Here is a 16724-nt window from a genome sequence, read left to right on the forward strand (position 1 = left end):
GGATTACAAATAAATTCACCATCCACAGCAAGGGTCTACACCCACCCATCCAATCTGTAAGGACTCTACCTTTGACAGATGTTAATAAATCTACACTACCTCCTTACTGAGATCTCAACTCCAGCCTGACAGTAATAAAACTTAAGACTGGGAGGGAGAAAGGGCAACTTGGCCAGGGTGTAGGCCCTGGGCACTCATCACAACTGGAAGTGGGTTGTTTTTTTTTTTAAGGATTTTATTTATTTATTCATGAGAAACACACACACACAGAGAGAGAGAGAGAGAGAGAGAGAGAGAGAGAGAGAGGCAGAGACATAAGCAAACTGCAGACTTCCTGCAGGGAGCCTGACGCGAGGCTGGATCCCAGGACCCCGGATCACGACCTGAGCAGAAAGCAGGCGCTCAACCACTGAGCCACGCAGGCACCCCTGGAAGTTGGTTTTTAAAAACCCTCTTACCAGAGTGCAATCATCTATGTCTGTCTTCCTCGGTGCCCAGATGTGACTCTCAAGGAACTTGGCGTTTTGGGGAAAGAGGCTTAGGTCAGACAGTGTATTCCATTCCCACCTGGAGGGGAGGATGGAGAGAGGGAGGACGGTGGGAGGATGGAGGCCCTGGCCTGCACGCGAGGGGCCCAGACCTTGACCCTGCTCCACCGGTTCCCAGCTCACACCTTACTCCGGGCCACCTGCCCTCTCCGCCAGGTGGCTGCAGGACAGCACCAAAGTCCACCCCACAACTCCTGCCAACGCCACCGCCCCTAACCTCGAGTCCTCCTGGTTCTTGCCGCAGTTCATCCCCGGGCCATCCTCTGGGCGCCCCGGCGCGGTTCCGGCTCCAGTGGGAGGTCCCCGGGTCCCAGCTGGAGACTCACTTTCGGGGGTGGCCCCAGTCGGTTCTCCGCCGGGGGCGGGGGGTTCCCATGGGCTGCGCGCCCTCACCTGCTCGCGACCTCCTGGACAGACCCCTCGCGGCCGGTGGATGCCGCGGATGCCGGGCGGGCGGCTGGCTCGCCCTCGCCTCGGCCTGGGCGGCGGGCTTTGACCCAGCCCCCACCTGCCGCTGGGAGGTTCCAGTCGGGGCGGGGAGGGCGGAGCCACCTGTGCCGGCGCACGCTCATTGGCTGAACCAGCCTGACACTCAGCCGGGCGCCGGCGTCCCATTGGCCTCCAGAGCGCGCTCTAAATCCGTGGGAACGTGCGGTTTCCCAAGGCGGGGGAGCCCGGGTGCGGACGAGCTCCCAGGGGCCCACCCGGAGCCCTGTCTGTCTGTCCCAGCCTGCACCTCCCGGCCGCTGCAGCCTCAGCCTCCCGCCCGCTCTGGGCTCCACCGAGGTGAAAACAGCCAAGAGTAAGACAAAACCAGTTCAAATCCCTAAAGCAACAGAGCTGCCAGCCAACTCAAGGAAGGCATATGAATGAGAAAGGTATAATTTAAAAAAATTTTTTTTATTTATTCGTGAGAGACACACAGAGAGAGGCAGAGATACAGGCAGAGGGAGAAGCAGGCTCTCTACCGGGAGCCCTATGCAGGACTGGATCCTAGGACCCCGGGATCACCACCCGAGTGGAAGCAGAGGCTCAAACTGAGCCACCCAGGTGCCTAGAGAAAGGTATAAATAAGCAAAAATCGGTTTTTGCAAAGGCAAAGCCAAAAGCTGGAATTCAAGAGTGGGAATTCAAGAAAAGATAAAAAGATGAGTCTAATTTCAAACTTGGGGTATTTGTACGGATTTCTGTTTAGATCTCGATAAGCAAAATTCAGGGTCCGTGAATCGAGCTTTTCTCATTTAAATTGCCTTTCCTGTGAGTGGCAGCAGGGGGCACTAGATGCCCTAGTTTCATTCGGCCAGGCTTGTCCGTTATTCCCAAACATCCAGTAGCTTGCTCTTAGGAAACAGGGATGGTTATAAAACGGAAGGGTGAATGGGAAAAACAGAGCAATGGGCTACGGGGAAAAACGTAAGAAAAAGGCACATGGTTTCTGTGTTACAGCCTACTGGCTAAGGAGTAGTTTCCTTAATGTCACTGGCGTGTGGGGAGGAGAGGTCAGTCACAGGACCTAGGGAGAGTTTTGAGGTGGGCTCTGAAAGACAGGGCAGCAGAGAGCGACCACAGAGCCTGGGCCAACTCCCTGTCCTAAGCCGGCCGTTTGGACCCATTTTGAACCCTTGCTAAGGACTGGGGACTTCCCGTGCAAAAAAAAAAAAAAAGAGGGGGCGGGGGCTGAGGGCTTTCCCAGGATTAGGGACTTTCCTAAAACAATAACAACTAACATTTAATGAGTACCTGCTGTGTGCCAGCCACCTTCCAAGCACTTTACAGGTATCAACTTGCTTTAATCTTCACAAGGACCCTCCAAGGTAATACTATGTCATTGTCATCCTCATTTTACAGAGGAAGAAACTGAGGCAACTTGCCAAAGGTCATGTGAACAGCTGAGTATGTCAGATCCAGGTTTCAGGAAAGAAGGTGCATGCAGGCTCTGCAGTCTTTCTGCCTGGATATCCATCACAACTCCCATTGTGAATATTATTAATACAGGAAAGCACATAACATTATGATTAGCACATAGGAAATATTCAAGTGTTTGCTATTATTATTTAAAAAGTGGTCCTTGGTTTCTAGGAGCTTAAAAGATACTTTTCGAGGTTGGTAAGATTCATAAGGCAGAATGGGACAGATACAAGATGCATGTTAAGTGTTCAGAGGCGGGAACAGTTGTGCAATACTAGTCAGGTCTGGGTCAAAGGTTGCTGGGTATGGTAGCAGGTGCTTCAAGTTCTACCCAAGCAATGGGCCTTAGCCTCTGATCCTCAATCACTTGGGCTAATCATTATGTTCTTTGTATTTGATTATTGTGTGTGTGTGTGTGTGCGTGTGTGTTTAACTAAAAATACAATCAATTTTTACTCGTCACTAGAACACTTAAGGAATGCTGTGATATCTACTTTTTCAGCTGGAGGAAGCTTTTGTTGATTATCAGTGTTTTTTCAGAGGAAGCGTTTTATTAATTTTACAAATGGTTATCTGTTAGATGACAAGTCCTGGAATAGGACTTAGAAATAAACAGAGTGCAGAGTCAGAGGCTGACTCTGGAGCGAGGGGGATGGGAAGGGATATTATTTTAATTGAAACATGAAGTCTGAGAGGGAGCCAGCAGGCAAGGAATCAGGAGAACCACATCGGGGGCAGCAGGAATGGTCTGAGCAAAGACTCTTATGGGGGAAAGGGCTCTGTGCTTTGTGAAAACAAGGAAGGGTACTTGGTTGAGGGTGGAGAATTGTAAATTAGAAGAGTGAATTGGTTCAGCAACAAGTTCTGTTCACAAAGAGCCAGGGCTGCGTATGGTTTCCTGCCTCTGAATCTTCTGTTTAAGTCATCTGGACTGTGCAGCCTGCAGATGTTGCTGTGTGCAAAACTTCACCGTGTGAGAGGCAATCTTTGCGCGCAGCTTGTTTTTCATTGGCTGTCCTCAACTGAGTTTAATGCTGTGTGTCTGTGTACGCTTAAATCCAGAAGAGCCTCTGTCTTGAATGAAATGACTCCTCAACTCTTGTGTTTTGCTTAACTGTAAAAGAACTACGTTTGTTTCTATGGTAAAATGGATTTACATACATTCATTAGCATACATGCCTAACTTGCTCTTCTCCAAAAGGGATTTCTTGGAAATAAAACAAGGCAAAAATTAAAGAGAGCTCAATTTTTCCTCTTCTGTGAGTCCCCATGGAGCTACTACTGTATTTGTGATACTTGGAGTGGAAAAATCAAACAGAAAATTGGGTTCTTGAGAAAGAGGACGTGATGTACAGGGTTAATCCATTTGACTTCTTCAGATCTTATGGAGCAAACAGCACTTAATGCAATAAAAATGGCATCTTTGAGGAAAAGCAGGTTATCTTGTCTGATAAGGCTTTTTCTCATTACATTAATGTTGCTTCAATAACACATTTTAAACAGTGTTTTTAATTTAAAAGAAAAAGTCCCAAGAGAAGGTGTAGGCTGAAAAATAGGGCATAATACTTGAAAGCATACAATTGAAGAACATTCTGAGGTCCTCTCAGCAGGGCAGTGGAGCTGACTGTAGAGGTGAAATTGGGTCCAAATATTTTTTTAAATATTTTATTTATTCATGAGAGACAGAGGAAGAGACAGAGGGAGAAGCAGGCTCCTTGTGGGGAGCCCAATGCAGAACTCGATCCCAGGACTCTGGGATTATGATCCGAGCCAAAGGTAGATGCTCAACCACTGAGCCACTCAGGCATAAATTGGGTCCAAATTTAATAGAGGAAAGATACAGTTCCTTTTTCTCTCCTTACAGTTTGGTCTAAGAGGCTAATTGCTTAGCAAGTAGAGGTAGTACCTCTAACAGATTTCTTGAAAAGAAGGGCAACAGCTATTTAAAAAGCTGAAATTCAAATCATATGTGGATAGAGTGTTAATTTTAAAATAACAATACACGTGTAAAACCTCGAGCAGGCTCTAGATCACTTAGTAGTATTTGCATCTCACCTTCCCTGGTGAGATTTCATGAATGTTGGGATGAAGGTGGAGAGGAAGATATTGCTTTGTTTATGAAATGACTTTTAAAACATTTTGGTAAGTTATTCCAATTAACAAAGTGGTTAATAACGTTGGCTTTTAGGCTTAAGTTTAGTTAGTGAACTTTCAAGGCCAGCAGCCTGCCAGATGAATAAGAAAGGGCCAAAGCATCTCCCACACATAGACTGGGCCTGTGACCAAAATGTTATAGGATGCTTCTGTGTCATTCCCTTTTACAATGATATATCTATAGACTGGACTTTAAGAACCCTCCCCCCTTCTTTTAAATATCTCCTTGGAGGCTTCTAAGATGTTTAATAAGTGGTTCCCAAACCTGCTCCCCACTGGAATCAGCTGGGCATCTTTAAAAACTACCGATGCCTGGCCCTTACATCCAGCTATTATAATTTACCTGGTATGAGCTGCAACCCAGAAATGATGAATGTTTTTGAAAATCTTTTTAAAATCTAATCTTTTTATAACTGTAGATAATTGTAGATTTATATGCATTTGTAAGAAATAATAGAGATTCCTTGTCTTCTTTATCCAGTTTCCCCTTATGGTACCATCTCCAGAGCTGTAATAGAATAGCACAACCAGGTATTGACATTGATGTGGTCAAGATACAGAACATGTTCATCAGCACAAGGATCCCTCCCTTACGTTGGCCTTTTGTAATCACGTCCACTTCCCATTCCAACCCCTTGTAACTTCTGGCAACCACTAATCTATATTCCATTTCTATAATTTTGTCATTTCAAGAATGTTATATAAATAACATTCATTCTATCTATAACCCTTAGGGATTAGTTTTTTTCACTCAGTGTAATTATCTGGAGATTGATCCTGGTTGTTGCCTGGATCAATAATTAGTTCCTTTTTACTCCTGAGTAATAGTACATGGTATGCACGTACCAGACTTTGTTTAACCATCTGAATGGCTCTCAGGTTTTGGTTATTAGGAATAAGCTAATATAGGAATTCATGTACATATTATTGTATGAACATACATTGTCATTACTCTGGGATAAACATTCAGGAATAGAATTATTGGGTTGTCTGACAGGTGTATGTTTAACTTTTATTTTTTTATTTTATTTTTTAAATTATTTATTTATTCATTCATGACAGACAGAGAGAGAGAGAGAGAGAGAGGCAGAGACACAGGCAGAGGGAGAAGCAGGCTCCACGCAGGGAGCCCGATGTGGGACTCCATCCCGGGACTCCAGGATCACACCCCGGGCCGAAGATGTTGCTAAACTGCTGGGCCACTGGGACTGCTCTTTTTTTTTATGTTTAACTTCTAAAAAAATGCTAAACTATTTTTTGGAGTGGCTATACCATTTTACATTCTTACCATCAGTGTATGAGAGATCCAGTTTCTCTGTACCCTTGTTAGCATTTGGCAGTCTCTCTTTTTATATTTTAGCCTTTCTGATAGATGTGCAGCGATATCACATTGTGGTTTTAATTTGCATTTCCCTTAGGTGAGCGATGTTAATCATCTTTTCATGTGCTTATTTGCCACCATTTGGCAAAATGTCTTTTACCCATTTTCTACTTGGATTATTATTATTATATTTTTACTGTTGCACTTTGAGATTCCTTATAAATTCTAGATACTAGTTCTTTGTCACATATGTGGTTTGCAAATGCTTTCCCCCACTCTGTAAAGAACTTGTCTTTTCATGCCTTCAGTAGAGTCACAGAGCAAAAGTTTTAAATTTTGATGCAGTCCAATTGATCATTTTTTCCTTTTATGGATTGTGCTTTGCATTAATCAAGAACTATCTAGTGTTATGAACCAAGCAGACATTGCATCCAAGAAAACAGAGTGCCTCACTACAAAAACCTTTCATTTTAAAAAGTTTCCAGCCAGATGAGGGTGTTCATTTCTATTTTCTTGTTTAGTTGTGTTGACTTTTTTATAGATCTTCATGGTTTCAGAGATACCACATGGACATATAGGTAGACTTAATGCTTCCAAAGATTTGAACTGCAAAACTGCTACTGCTTATCAGATCTTGTCTGTAAAATTGTAGTGTTATAGACAATATCCTCTCAAAGAAAGAGCTCTCTACTCATCGGCACATGGAATTGATGAATATAAGGATAATTTCTGGACTGTCACTCACAGGCCATACATTTTCACCAAATAAATAGTTCATTGTGTAGGGAAAAAAAAGAATTTATTGCTATGATGGGAAGAGGTCAGGAAAAAGCTTACATGTACCAAATGGAATCACAACTCATTCATTTGAATAGAGTTACTACTCATTCTTTTGAAAAAATAAAGTGAGGAGATTAAGCATGGTCCATAGGGATTATCAATTAAGGGCAGTGTATTTCTTTTTCAGAATGTTGGGGGAGGAAGAATTTTTGTAGTCAGGGCAGTAAATTTAGAGTTACTGGAAGTTTTCAACCAGATCCTGGACCACCACGTAGCAGGACTGTTGGAAAGGTGAGTCAGGTACTAGGAAGTAAGGTGCACTAGGTGAGCTATAAAGCTCACCTATTCTGTCCTCAGTGTCTCTGGCATCATGACTCTTCTCCAAGGGAGGATACAGAAGTGTCCTCAAGATGAAGAACATAGGCAGAACTGACCCCAAGAAATTGGACAAAGATGTTTGGAGGAGGGACTTCTCTAGATAAAGTTAGATTTATGGATCTGGGAAGACTTTGGAGGGAGGTTTATCATGTTCTTGATAAAGAGATGGAGAAATTCTATTACACTGGACCATGAAATCTCAGTGGCTTCACACAAGAAAAGCTTATTGTTCCCTTGTGCAAACTCCTTTGTTAATGTTCCTGAAGTGACTCACCTCCAAGTGATGACCCAGAAACCCTATTCCTTCCATCTTGTTGCATGGCCTTTGAGCACATGCCTCTAAGGTCTACGCGAAAGGGGAAGAGAGTTCAGGAAAGGCACCCTGGGTTCTTGAGACAGCTGAGCCCTGAGTGTTTCATGCATCACTTACACTCGCATCCAATAGGCACAAACAGTCACACAGCGAATCTAATTTCAAGAGAGGCTGGGCCAGACAGGTCATCAGTGCACACCAGTAGGACAGTGCATACCAATAGTTTAGGCCACAAGAAGCCAAGACCCAGAGGGGTGCCATGATTTCTATGATTTCGTTATGACCACTGTGTTATGTTGTATTAATGTATCAGTGTTGCCAAAACTGAGATCAGATAGGATGACCGATAAGGTCCAATGTGATATATGATGGTATTTGAAGCCTTCTGTGGCCTGCTCCTGGACATTCCACCATCCATTTCTGCTACCTCCTGCCTAGTAGCTAGTGCCCCATCAAAACAGGGTGGTTTGCAGTCCCCCATTCACGCCTGCCTGACCTGCTTTCTTTTCTCTTGCTGACCCTTGCATAGATGTGAATACTCCTTCCTTTTTTTTTTTCAGAGAGGGGGCGGGGCAGAGGGAGAGGGAGGATCCCAAGCCCACTCCAAGCAGAGCTAAGAGCCTGACAGCCCTGAGATCATGACCTGAGCCGAAATCAAGAGTCTAACCGACTAAGCCACCCAGGCACCCTATAAATACTTTCTACTTTCTACTTCCTCACCTAACTCCTCCTTGTCTGTTTATTCTTTCAGACTTAACTCCAACATCTGTTCTTCTAGGAAGCCAGTCCCAATTTCCTGACTCCACCTCCCCAGACTGGGTTAGGTCTACTACGTCTGTGCTCCTGCATTGTCCTATCTGCATCTCTCACAGCATAGGTACCAAAGATACCAAAGGTTATGCCACCATCCATTTACGATTCTGTCTTCCACACTCGGTTGTGTACTTCTCGCAAGCAAGTCTATTTATTAGAGTTGAGGTTTTCCTAGTTCTTGGCATGCTGATTAATTTTGGATTGTGTCTTGGATATTTTGAAGATTCTGTTATGAGACTCTGGGTCTTGTTTAAATTCGATAGATTGTTGACATTTTTTGTTTTAGCAGGCAATCAACCTAGTTGGTTTTAGGCTGCAAGTTCTGACCAGCCTTGTGTAGGTTGTGGTTTCAGTCAGTTGTTTTCCAAGCCTTTGCTCTGCTGCTGGGATCAACCTAAAGTGTACGCCACCTAGTGGCCAGTCTGACACTTGGGCAGTGACATCTCCCATGATTAATTTTTCTTCCTGGGATACACTCTTACTGTCATATTCAGGCAGGCACAGCCTGGGAATAAGCCCTAGCTCTTAAACAATTTGACCAGTGCCCTCAGCTGCGTCCTCTCTGAGATTTCCCTAGTGCTTTCTTGTTCCCCAAAGAGTCCCTTGTTGGTCTTCATCTGCTGTGCATTTCCTATTAGCAGTGCCCATATCTGGGGATGTTGTTTTCATTCAGCAAAAATGGGATGGACCTCCCCCACTGTAATTGTGCCAAAACTTTTTTTTATTTGGATATTAAGATCAATGAGCCATACATCAACAAGGAAGTATGGAAAAGTTTATTACTTATGTCATGGAACTTTCTGGAGAGAGCAAAGAGGCCTCCCAAGCTGATTTGAAAACAGCTTGAAAGAGCCAGAAATGGAGACTAGCTTGGTGTTTCTGCGAGCCAGGGAGTGCAGCTGGGACAAAAGTCCCTGCATGAAGGCTGGAACACCAGGGTTTGTACTTCCCATTGGTGACAAAGGAGCAACTGAGCCTTCTTACCAGCTTTGTCCAGATGTGGGACAAAGGGAATGGGGAGTGGTGAAGCTCAAAAGCTGTCAGCAATCAAACATCAAAAATAGAGTCAGATTCTTCATTACAGTGGCCAAGAGGCAGGAAGATGGAGAAGGGGGAAAAAAAAGTAGCAGGCATTAGTGCCACTCTCGGGCCACAGTTCTTAGAATCAGAGGGGAAGGTTCCTTCCTGTCCCTCGGAGTTTTAGGGACCTGCGGGCCATCACAGGTTGGGTAATTTGAGAGATTCAGGAAAAGAAAAAGAAAGAAAAAGGAATATGGGAAATTTCTTCCATTTTCTCTGAATGTTGGGAGATCCTTCTATTGCTCATGTCAAAACAAAAGGGACTTTGCTGGAGCTCTCTCTATTCTTGCCAACACTCACTTCCAGGTTTTAGGCTGCCTTGAATCCAGGGCAAGGGACACCAGGAGGAGAAAAGTGAGAAGCTCACCACCAGTTTTAGCAGTACTTCAAATTTCGATCTTTTCCCCAAGCCACCTGCTACTATTTACTTTTCAAAGTAAATACCTGCTCCTTGCATTCTGTCCAGGTTTTATAGCTACATTCAGTGGGAGGAGCAAGGTTGGTTAGCCAGCTTAGTCCATTTTACATGGAACCCTGGAATCTATCTCATGTCATTTTGTTCACCCTGTGCCTAGCATAGTGCCTTGTACATGGGAGAGACTTAACAGATGTTCACTACATAAACAAAGTGAATAGCTGAATGAAAGAGTGAACAAATCAAAGTCCTACGATTTACTTACAAGTAACAGAAATTCTCACATTTCCAAAGGCAAATTTCTGATATCCATGCCATGGTCAGTCTTCCTCTATTCTCTTGCTGGAAGAGCGTGGGATCCTGTACAGAGAGGATCCAGCCTTTGTTAACAACAACAACAACAACAACAACAACAACAACAAAACCTTATTCTTGTTGAATCTTTAAAGCAGTGAAGTATTTAAAAAACCCAAAGTTGTTATGTCTCTGGAAAGGTGTTTGATTGTCCAGGCTTGAGGATGTCCTTTCTTAAACTCTGTTCTTCCTTTGCCTGTTTCAGGATTAAAATAAAACACAGCAAACCTGGCAAAGCACTTCCTTCAGTGGCACGTGTTTACAGTCTAGTTACCACGCAAACAGGCTGCACTGTATGTCTAAAAAGAACACTGTGGAGCTCTGTTGTTCATTCATCTCCTTCTAAATAGTCCGCATGTAAATTATGGGATCCATTTACGCTCAGAATGCTAGAAGCCCCCAAGTATTTGAATGGCAGGCTCTTTAATCTTAAGCTGCTGTGACCCTTGCCTGTGACAAGACTCAGCCGATGAGGCCAACATGAAATCAACTCCAGCTCATCTTTTCCATTCTTGAATTCGCCTTTGACAGGGACCCCAGGAGTCAATGGGACCTCTGTGTGTGGATGGGATTCCCAGGAGAGTCAGGAAGGGCCTGGTGATTCATGATATAAAACAGCCCAGAGGGGCCTCTGCTTCCCTTTTAATTTTGTGTCAGTGTGAGGAATTTTGGAAACTGATGCTGATGAGGACAGAATTCTCATCGTGAGCTAAACAGGATCCCTAAGAGAGAAGAAACACAAGCTTCTGAGAACTGGGATCCAGTTTTCTTGACACGGAGGCCACATCAGGGAAGGGCAGCCTGCCAAGTAGGGTGCACACTCTTTTAAATGGGTCAGGGACTTGACCCCCTTCTGCAGAACCTTTTTTCACCGATTCCATAAGAACAAATCCATTATCTGTTCTGAGTTATTGGATGCCATTTCTCTCTGCATCTACTTTTCTCTGTTCCCCTTTTATTCTCTCTGGGCGCTTTGGCATTTGAATGTCTTTTTCTATCCTGGTTTGTCACAGGTATGAATTGTATCCATATCGAGAGTTCCCTCTTATGGCAGATTTGGCACCAGATGGACAAGTTAAAACCTTCCAAATCTTGAAAAATAAATAAATAAAGGGGGTGCCCGGCTGGCTCAGTCAGTGGAGTATGTGACTCTTGATCCTGGCATTGTGAGTTCAAGCCCCACCTTGGGTGTAAAGATTACTTAAAAATAGAATCTTTTAAACCTTCTATAAGTCAAATCCAGTTCCAAGGAACTCCAGGGAACTATTCATGGATTTTTGACACAATGGTTTTGGTTTTATCTGGGCTTTGTATTTATTTATTACAACCTGGAACATCTTTGGTTATATAAGAATTTTTGTTGACATGGGCCTGACTAGTTTGTTCACAGAATCCATTCCCTGCCCCCCACCAGCACAATCCCAGAGGCCCAGTAACCTGCTGTGGTACATCCTCTAGGTCAGCTATGATTTGGTCTGAGATATCTCCTTGAGGAGGCCTCTTGTGGGTGCACTTTGGTCCTCTAAAGACCTGGCCACCTGTGGGCCCCCTGCCTCCCCTCCATTCTGGTTTTTCCCTGGGAATGTTTGTTCTTTCATTTGTGTCTGTATTGAGCTAATAGGAAAGAGAATAAAACTAAATACTTGGGCTTTCTTTTTCATTTTCTTCTTTTATTGCCCCTTTCTTCCCAAGAGAAAGGCAGATTAGAATCATAAATGGATCTTCACTACAAGTATTGTGAATGCCCACATTTTGCTTCATTTTAGAGAATTACCCCTTTGTAAAAACTGCTTAAGTAAAAGCTATGCATTGTAGAAAAACTAGAAGAGAGAGAAATTTAAAAAAAGAGAAAAGAAATCTCCAAAAATACCATCCCGCTTAAAAAATCAGGTTTCTCAATGACTTTGCTCTTTCCAGTGTTTCTGAGACTCAGTTCCTGCTAATTTTTGTCAAGTATTGCTCTTCCCCTGGACCTGGATGGAACTCCTGGCAACCAGTATTCCCCAACCCCCCCGCCACCGCCCCCCCCCCCCCCCCGCCACCGCCTTAGCTAAATTGCTTTGAAGAAAATGTTCTCCCAAATAAAGTACACAAGGAATTTGTATTCATGAAAGAACAAAATATTTTCATGGACAATTTAAACAACTCTCTTAGAAGGAAGCTATGCTGTGATACTGCTTCTTAGGTCGGCTTCCCCTGACCAAGCTCAGTCCTTATGCTTCTTGACCCTGGGCAATTTGGCTTTTGTAAGTGGACTTTGAGAGTTCCCTTCTTAGATCCTCTGAACAGTGGTTCCTTGCCAGGCCTGATGAGTCTCTCCCAGCTCTCAGCCTTGCAAGTGGTTTCTTTCCCTGGATGTTCTTAACTCTGCCTCTACAAACTCCTTTTCTCATTTTTGGGGACAAGTATAGCATATATACACATCGATCTGCAAATTCAGGAATGTAAGAGATTTAATTTTTTTTTCTGTAAGCCATTTATTTTCTACTTCAAACCTCCACGTCATCTGATGGCAGGAGTTTAATCTGACAATGTGGGATTTATTTTATTTTATTTTAAAGATTTTATTTATTTATTCATGATAGTCACACACAGAGAGAGAGAGAGAGAGAGAGAGAGGCAGAGACACGGGCAGAGGGAGAAGCAGGCTCCACGCAGGGAGCCCGACGTGGGATTCGATCCCGGGTCTCCAGGATCGCGCCCTGGGCCAAAGACAGGCGCTAAACCGCTGGGCCACCCAGGGATTCCCGACAATGTGGGATTTACACACATACATGCGCACACACGTACCTAGTCTAGGTCACTATCCTTGCTGGCATAGTCTGAACTTTGCCTGTTCCTGTTTGGCCTTTGGACTGTGTGGGTCACCGCTAAGTCATCCTTGGCCCAAGACCCCTCCAGCTCCAGCTTGCTCTCAGCTCAATTCTTCATTACTTTCAAGTGCAAAGGATAGGTCTCCTCTTCCCACAACAATGCTGGGAAAAGTAAAAACGTCCATGGGACTGTCAATGGCCTTCATCACATCTCAGGTATTCTGGGGTACAAAGGTGTCTGTTTCAAAGCCTATGTATTGGCCAACTACATCATTTGCTGGATTCAATGCAATATGAAAACATAGAGGTAGGGATGGGGTGGGAAAAGTCAACACACCACCAAACACACATGGTGGGTTGATTCCAAGGGGATTGTCGTACATGCGTGCCATACACATGTACACACATATGCCCCCATGTCTGGATTGGGGCTGAACCAGAGACCTCACTGAGTTGCTCACCTGATGGCTGTGGCACCCACCACCTGAGGTCCAAAGGCATCCTCTTTGATTCTCATCACCAGATGCCTTGAGGCATATGCACCCCCAGGGCCTGACACCCTCTTCTCTCTGTACCTATGCCCAGGCTTATGCCAGGTATGGAAGAAAGCCAAGTAGGGCCATGGCACTAGGGCACCAGGGGATATTTGAGTGGTGGGGAACTTGCCCCAGGAGACAGCTGGAGGCAGGATTACATGTGAGTCAAGGCCTCAAGCCCCAAGTGCATGCTCCATTGTCCTGTTGCACTCTACTTTACAAATCAAACATTCCAAGTTAAAACTGTTAAAAATTTCAAGACAGCCACTGCAGAGCATTAAACCCATGTGCCAGGCCCTTCTGAACACTTTGTCCTGTGCACTCACACTGGCCACATTAACCTGGCTTGCTTATGTATCTAGATACACAAAAGCCAGGATATAGGCTTCTTTCCTGTGTGACATCATCCCTTGGGGCAATGAGAGAATAAAACAGCTCTAGTTAATGCCTGGAGTAACAGGCATTATCAGAAAGGGAGAAAGGACACTTAAATTTGTATTTCAAAACCGTTTTCCTACCACATAAGCATCTGCCAATCCTAGCACTCAACAACTTCTGGCTGTAGTCCTTCATCTGATTCACCAGTGGACTCACCTGCAGGGCACCAGGGGCCCCTCCCACAATTGTGCAGGTTGCACCTCAAACTGTAGCCTGTACCTCTGCTGGGGTTGGAGAGGGGCTTAATTTCTAAGACTAGGGCAGGGCACTGCTGAGGTTTTATGCTACCTGGCCAAACTCTCTCAAAGCTGTATTTTATTTTAAAATCTGAACATGTTCTTCAAAGTATGGTGCCCTCCAGACCTGTAGCATCAGCATCACTTGGGAACTTGTCAGAAATGCAAATCATCAGACCCACCCCTACCCCCTCTAAAGCCAAACGTCTGGGGTGGGGCTTGAAGAGGGTTTAACAAATCTCCAGTGATTTAATGCACAGTGAAGCTTGAGAACCACTGCTCTAAACATATGTTACATGGGAGATGTGTTTCAGAGTTCTTCAGTGAGTTTTCATCTAGAATCTTACAAAAAAGAATACTGGACCTAGTGCTCAGAGCTGACATTTCAGAAAATTGTGAGAAGGTTCACCAACTCCACAGTATGTCTTCTAACCACATGCTATGATGTTTGGAATTCCTGCATTAGATGTGTATTTCTTCAGGTTCATTTCACTATTCTCTTTTAAAAGATATAGGTTCTGTTTGGTAAGTTCACATAAAAATGTCAGTGATATATGCTGTATTCTGCTTACCATGACTAGGAAGGAAGAAAAACATTGTAGGAAGGGGAGTTAGCCAAACAAAGAGAAGCATTGCTTAGAGGGGGCATATTGCTTAGGGCTGGTGTTTCTAGAGCTTATGAAATCACACGAGTAAAGATGTTTTTTGGAAATGGTCCCTATTGCTTAATTTTGAAATAAAATAAAGAGGAGAGAATGAAAGAGTGAGTTCATTGGGGTACGTGGTGGATGAAACCTTTCTTCATATGCTGCCACTAATGAGCTAAAATCATAGATAAGTTCAACTCAGTTTTTGTAGAAAGTAGTGATGTATGATCTCTAAGACATTATATCATTAGGATGTAGTTGCAAATGAAAGAATACCTAATTCAAACTGTTTTATTTTATTTTTTTTAATTTTTATTTATTTATGATAGTCACAGAGAGAGAGAGAGAGAGAGAGAGGCAGAGACACAGGCAGAGGCAGGCTCCATGCACCGGGAGCCCGATGTGGGATTCGATCCCGGGTCTCCAGGATCGCGCCCTGGGCCAAAGGCAGGTGCCAAACCGCTGCGCCACCCAGGGATCCCTTCAAACTGTTTTAAAATTTTTTTTAAAAAGGTAATCTATTAGCTTTTGTAAAAAAAAAAAAAAAAAAAAAAAAAAAGGCCTAGCGATGGTTCTGACCTCAGAACAGTTTGATCAGTGTTCCAAAGAGGCCACAAGAACCCAGTTGTTCTTCATTTTACTCTCTGCTGCTGTGTGTGTTGGCTTCATTTTCAGACTATATAAGTTGGCAATATGGCAGCCCCAGCTCCAGCCAACATGGCTCCATGGTTCAAGTCTGGATCTGAGGGCAAACCCAGGAGCCCAGAAAGAAAACCCAAGTGAGACTGATTGGCTCTGATTTGCCTCCCTTGAGTTATGCGCCTGTCCTTGAACCAATCACTGAAACCACAGGAGAAACTGATGCTCTGGATCATATGCCAAGCCTGGGTTATACACTATCCATGGAATAGGGGATGGTGGGGAGGCACGGTCAATGCCACAAAAACCACAAGGACTGAAGGTGGGAAAGGGTGGTTCCCCCACAAATATTGGAGGCTTTTACTGGAAACTGGCTTTTACTGGGGTAAATGGATACGGGCTGGCCAGGAAACCACACATGTCCACCACAAGGATCTTGGTTCCAACATTCTGTAATTCTGTGAGGTCCTCCCATGGCCCAGAGTGCTGGCATAGAAACCACAGTCACCACATTGCCCTCCAGATGGAACAGAATTAGGCTCAGGAGGAAGGAATCCTGTTTCTATTTAGCATGACTAAACTCATACACCCCAACAGCCCTGACTGGGAAGGCTGTCCCTCCTGGCAAACCAGTTGGCTTCTCATCTCTCCACAAGAATGCATACAAAACTGTCCACACTCTTGCCTGGCTCTGCCTCTCTGCTCACCTCCATCTTCCTGTTCACCTCCATCTGTCTTCTCTGTTCCTCTTGGCATGTCTGTTTCTTTCTTCCTTTCTCTCTTCATCTCTGTCTCCTGTCTGGTTTTCTCTGTTGCCTCTGTTTGTCTCTCTTCCCATTACTGACTGACCATCTCTCTCTCTGCCTAGCTCTCCCTGAGTTTCCATTTTGGCTTCTCTCCATTCTCTCATTCTGGGTTTTCCCTGTCTCTGTCTCCTTCATTCTCTGTCCTTTACTGTGTGTTTAATTTCTCTGTGCCTGTTATGTCCTCTAGCTGCCAATTTATTTATTTATTTGAGAGAGAGAGACACAGAATCTCAAGCAGACTCCCCGTGGAGCACGGAGCCTGACGTGGGTCTGGATATCACAACCCTGAGATCATGACGTGGGTCCAAACCAAGAGTCAGGTGTTTAAACAACTGAGCCAACTGAACAGCCTCTAATGCCCAAATCAGCAAGGCCTGACATCAGGCCCTTCACATCAGTCTGCAATTTCCAACTCAATAGGAGACACTGCTGGGTTTCAAACAAAAGAATGTGGCATTAGAAGGAAATATTGATCAACAGGTTTGCACCAGATTTTATTTCTATGTGGATTAAAAAACCTGCTTCACATAGCATCCCAAGGACTA

General features: G+C 44.3%; 1 protein-coding gene and 1 long non-coding RNA gene across 13 annotated transcripts in view; one reads left to right on the forward strand and one right to left on the reverse strand.

Annotated features, from left to right (window-relative positions):
* Positions 1-16724, reverse strand: part of LOC144317374 (uncharacterized) — an 81417-nt gene that overhangs the window by 430 nt on the left and 64263 nt on the right. For 3 of the 12 annotated variants that reach the window (XR_013383339.1, XR_013383351.1, XR_013383348.1), the window contains 3 exons: positions 9976-10070; positions 766-5118; positions 459-567 (listed from right to left, as the gene is read on the reverse strand). Coding sequence is in view for 1 of the 12 variants with exons in the window: in XM_077903672.1 (XP_077759798.1) it covers positions 459-567; positions 766-1163 (507 nt within the window). In the remaining 11 variants the exon portion in view is untranslated. Of the gene's footprint in view, position 1; positions 384-458; positions 568-765; positions 5119-9975; positions 10071-12854; positions 13040-15456; positions 15477-16724 lie in introns of those variants that run through there. The other 9 variants (XR_013383349.1, XR_013383347.1, XR_013383338.1 and 6 more) reach the window with 8 other exon arrangements.
* Positions 1196-16724, forward strand: part of LOC144317376 (uncharacterized) — a 34890-nt gene continuing 19361 nt past the window's right edge. The window contains exon 1 of the long non-coding RNA XR_013383356.1: positions 1196-1426. This is a non-coding gene — a long non-coding RNA (uncharacterized LOC144317376). The remainder of the gene's footprint in view (positions 1427-16724) is intronic.

This window comes from Canis aureus, chromosome 7, assembly GCF_053574225.1.
Source record: "Canis aureus isolate CA01 chromosome 7, VMU_Caureus_v.1.0, whole genome shotgun sequence".
NCBI lineage: Eukaryota > Metazoa > Chordata > Mammalia > Carnivora > Canidae > Canis > Canis aureus.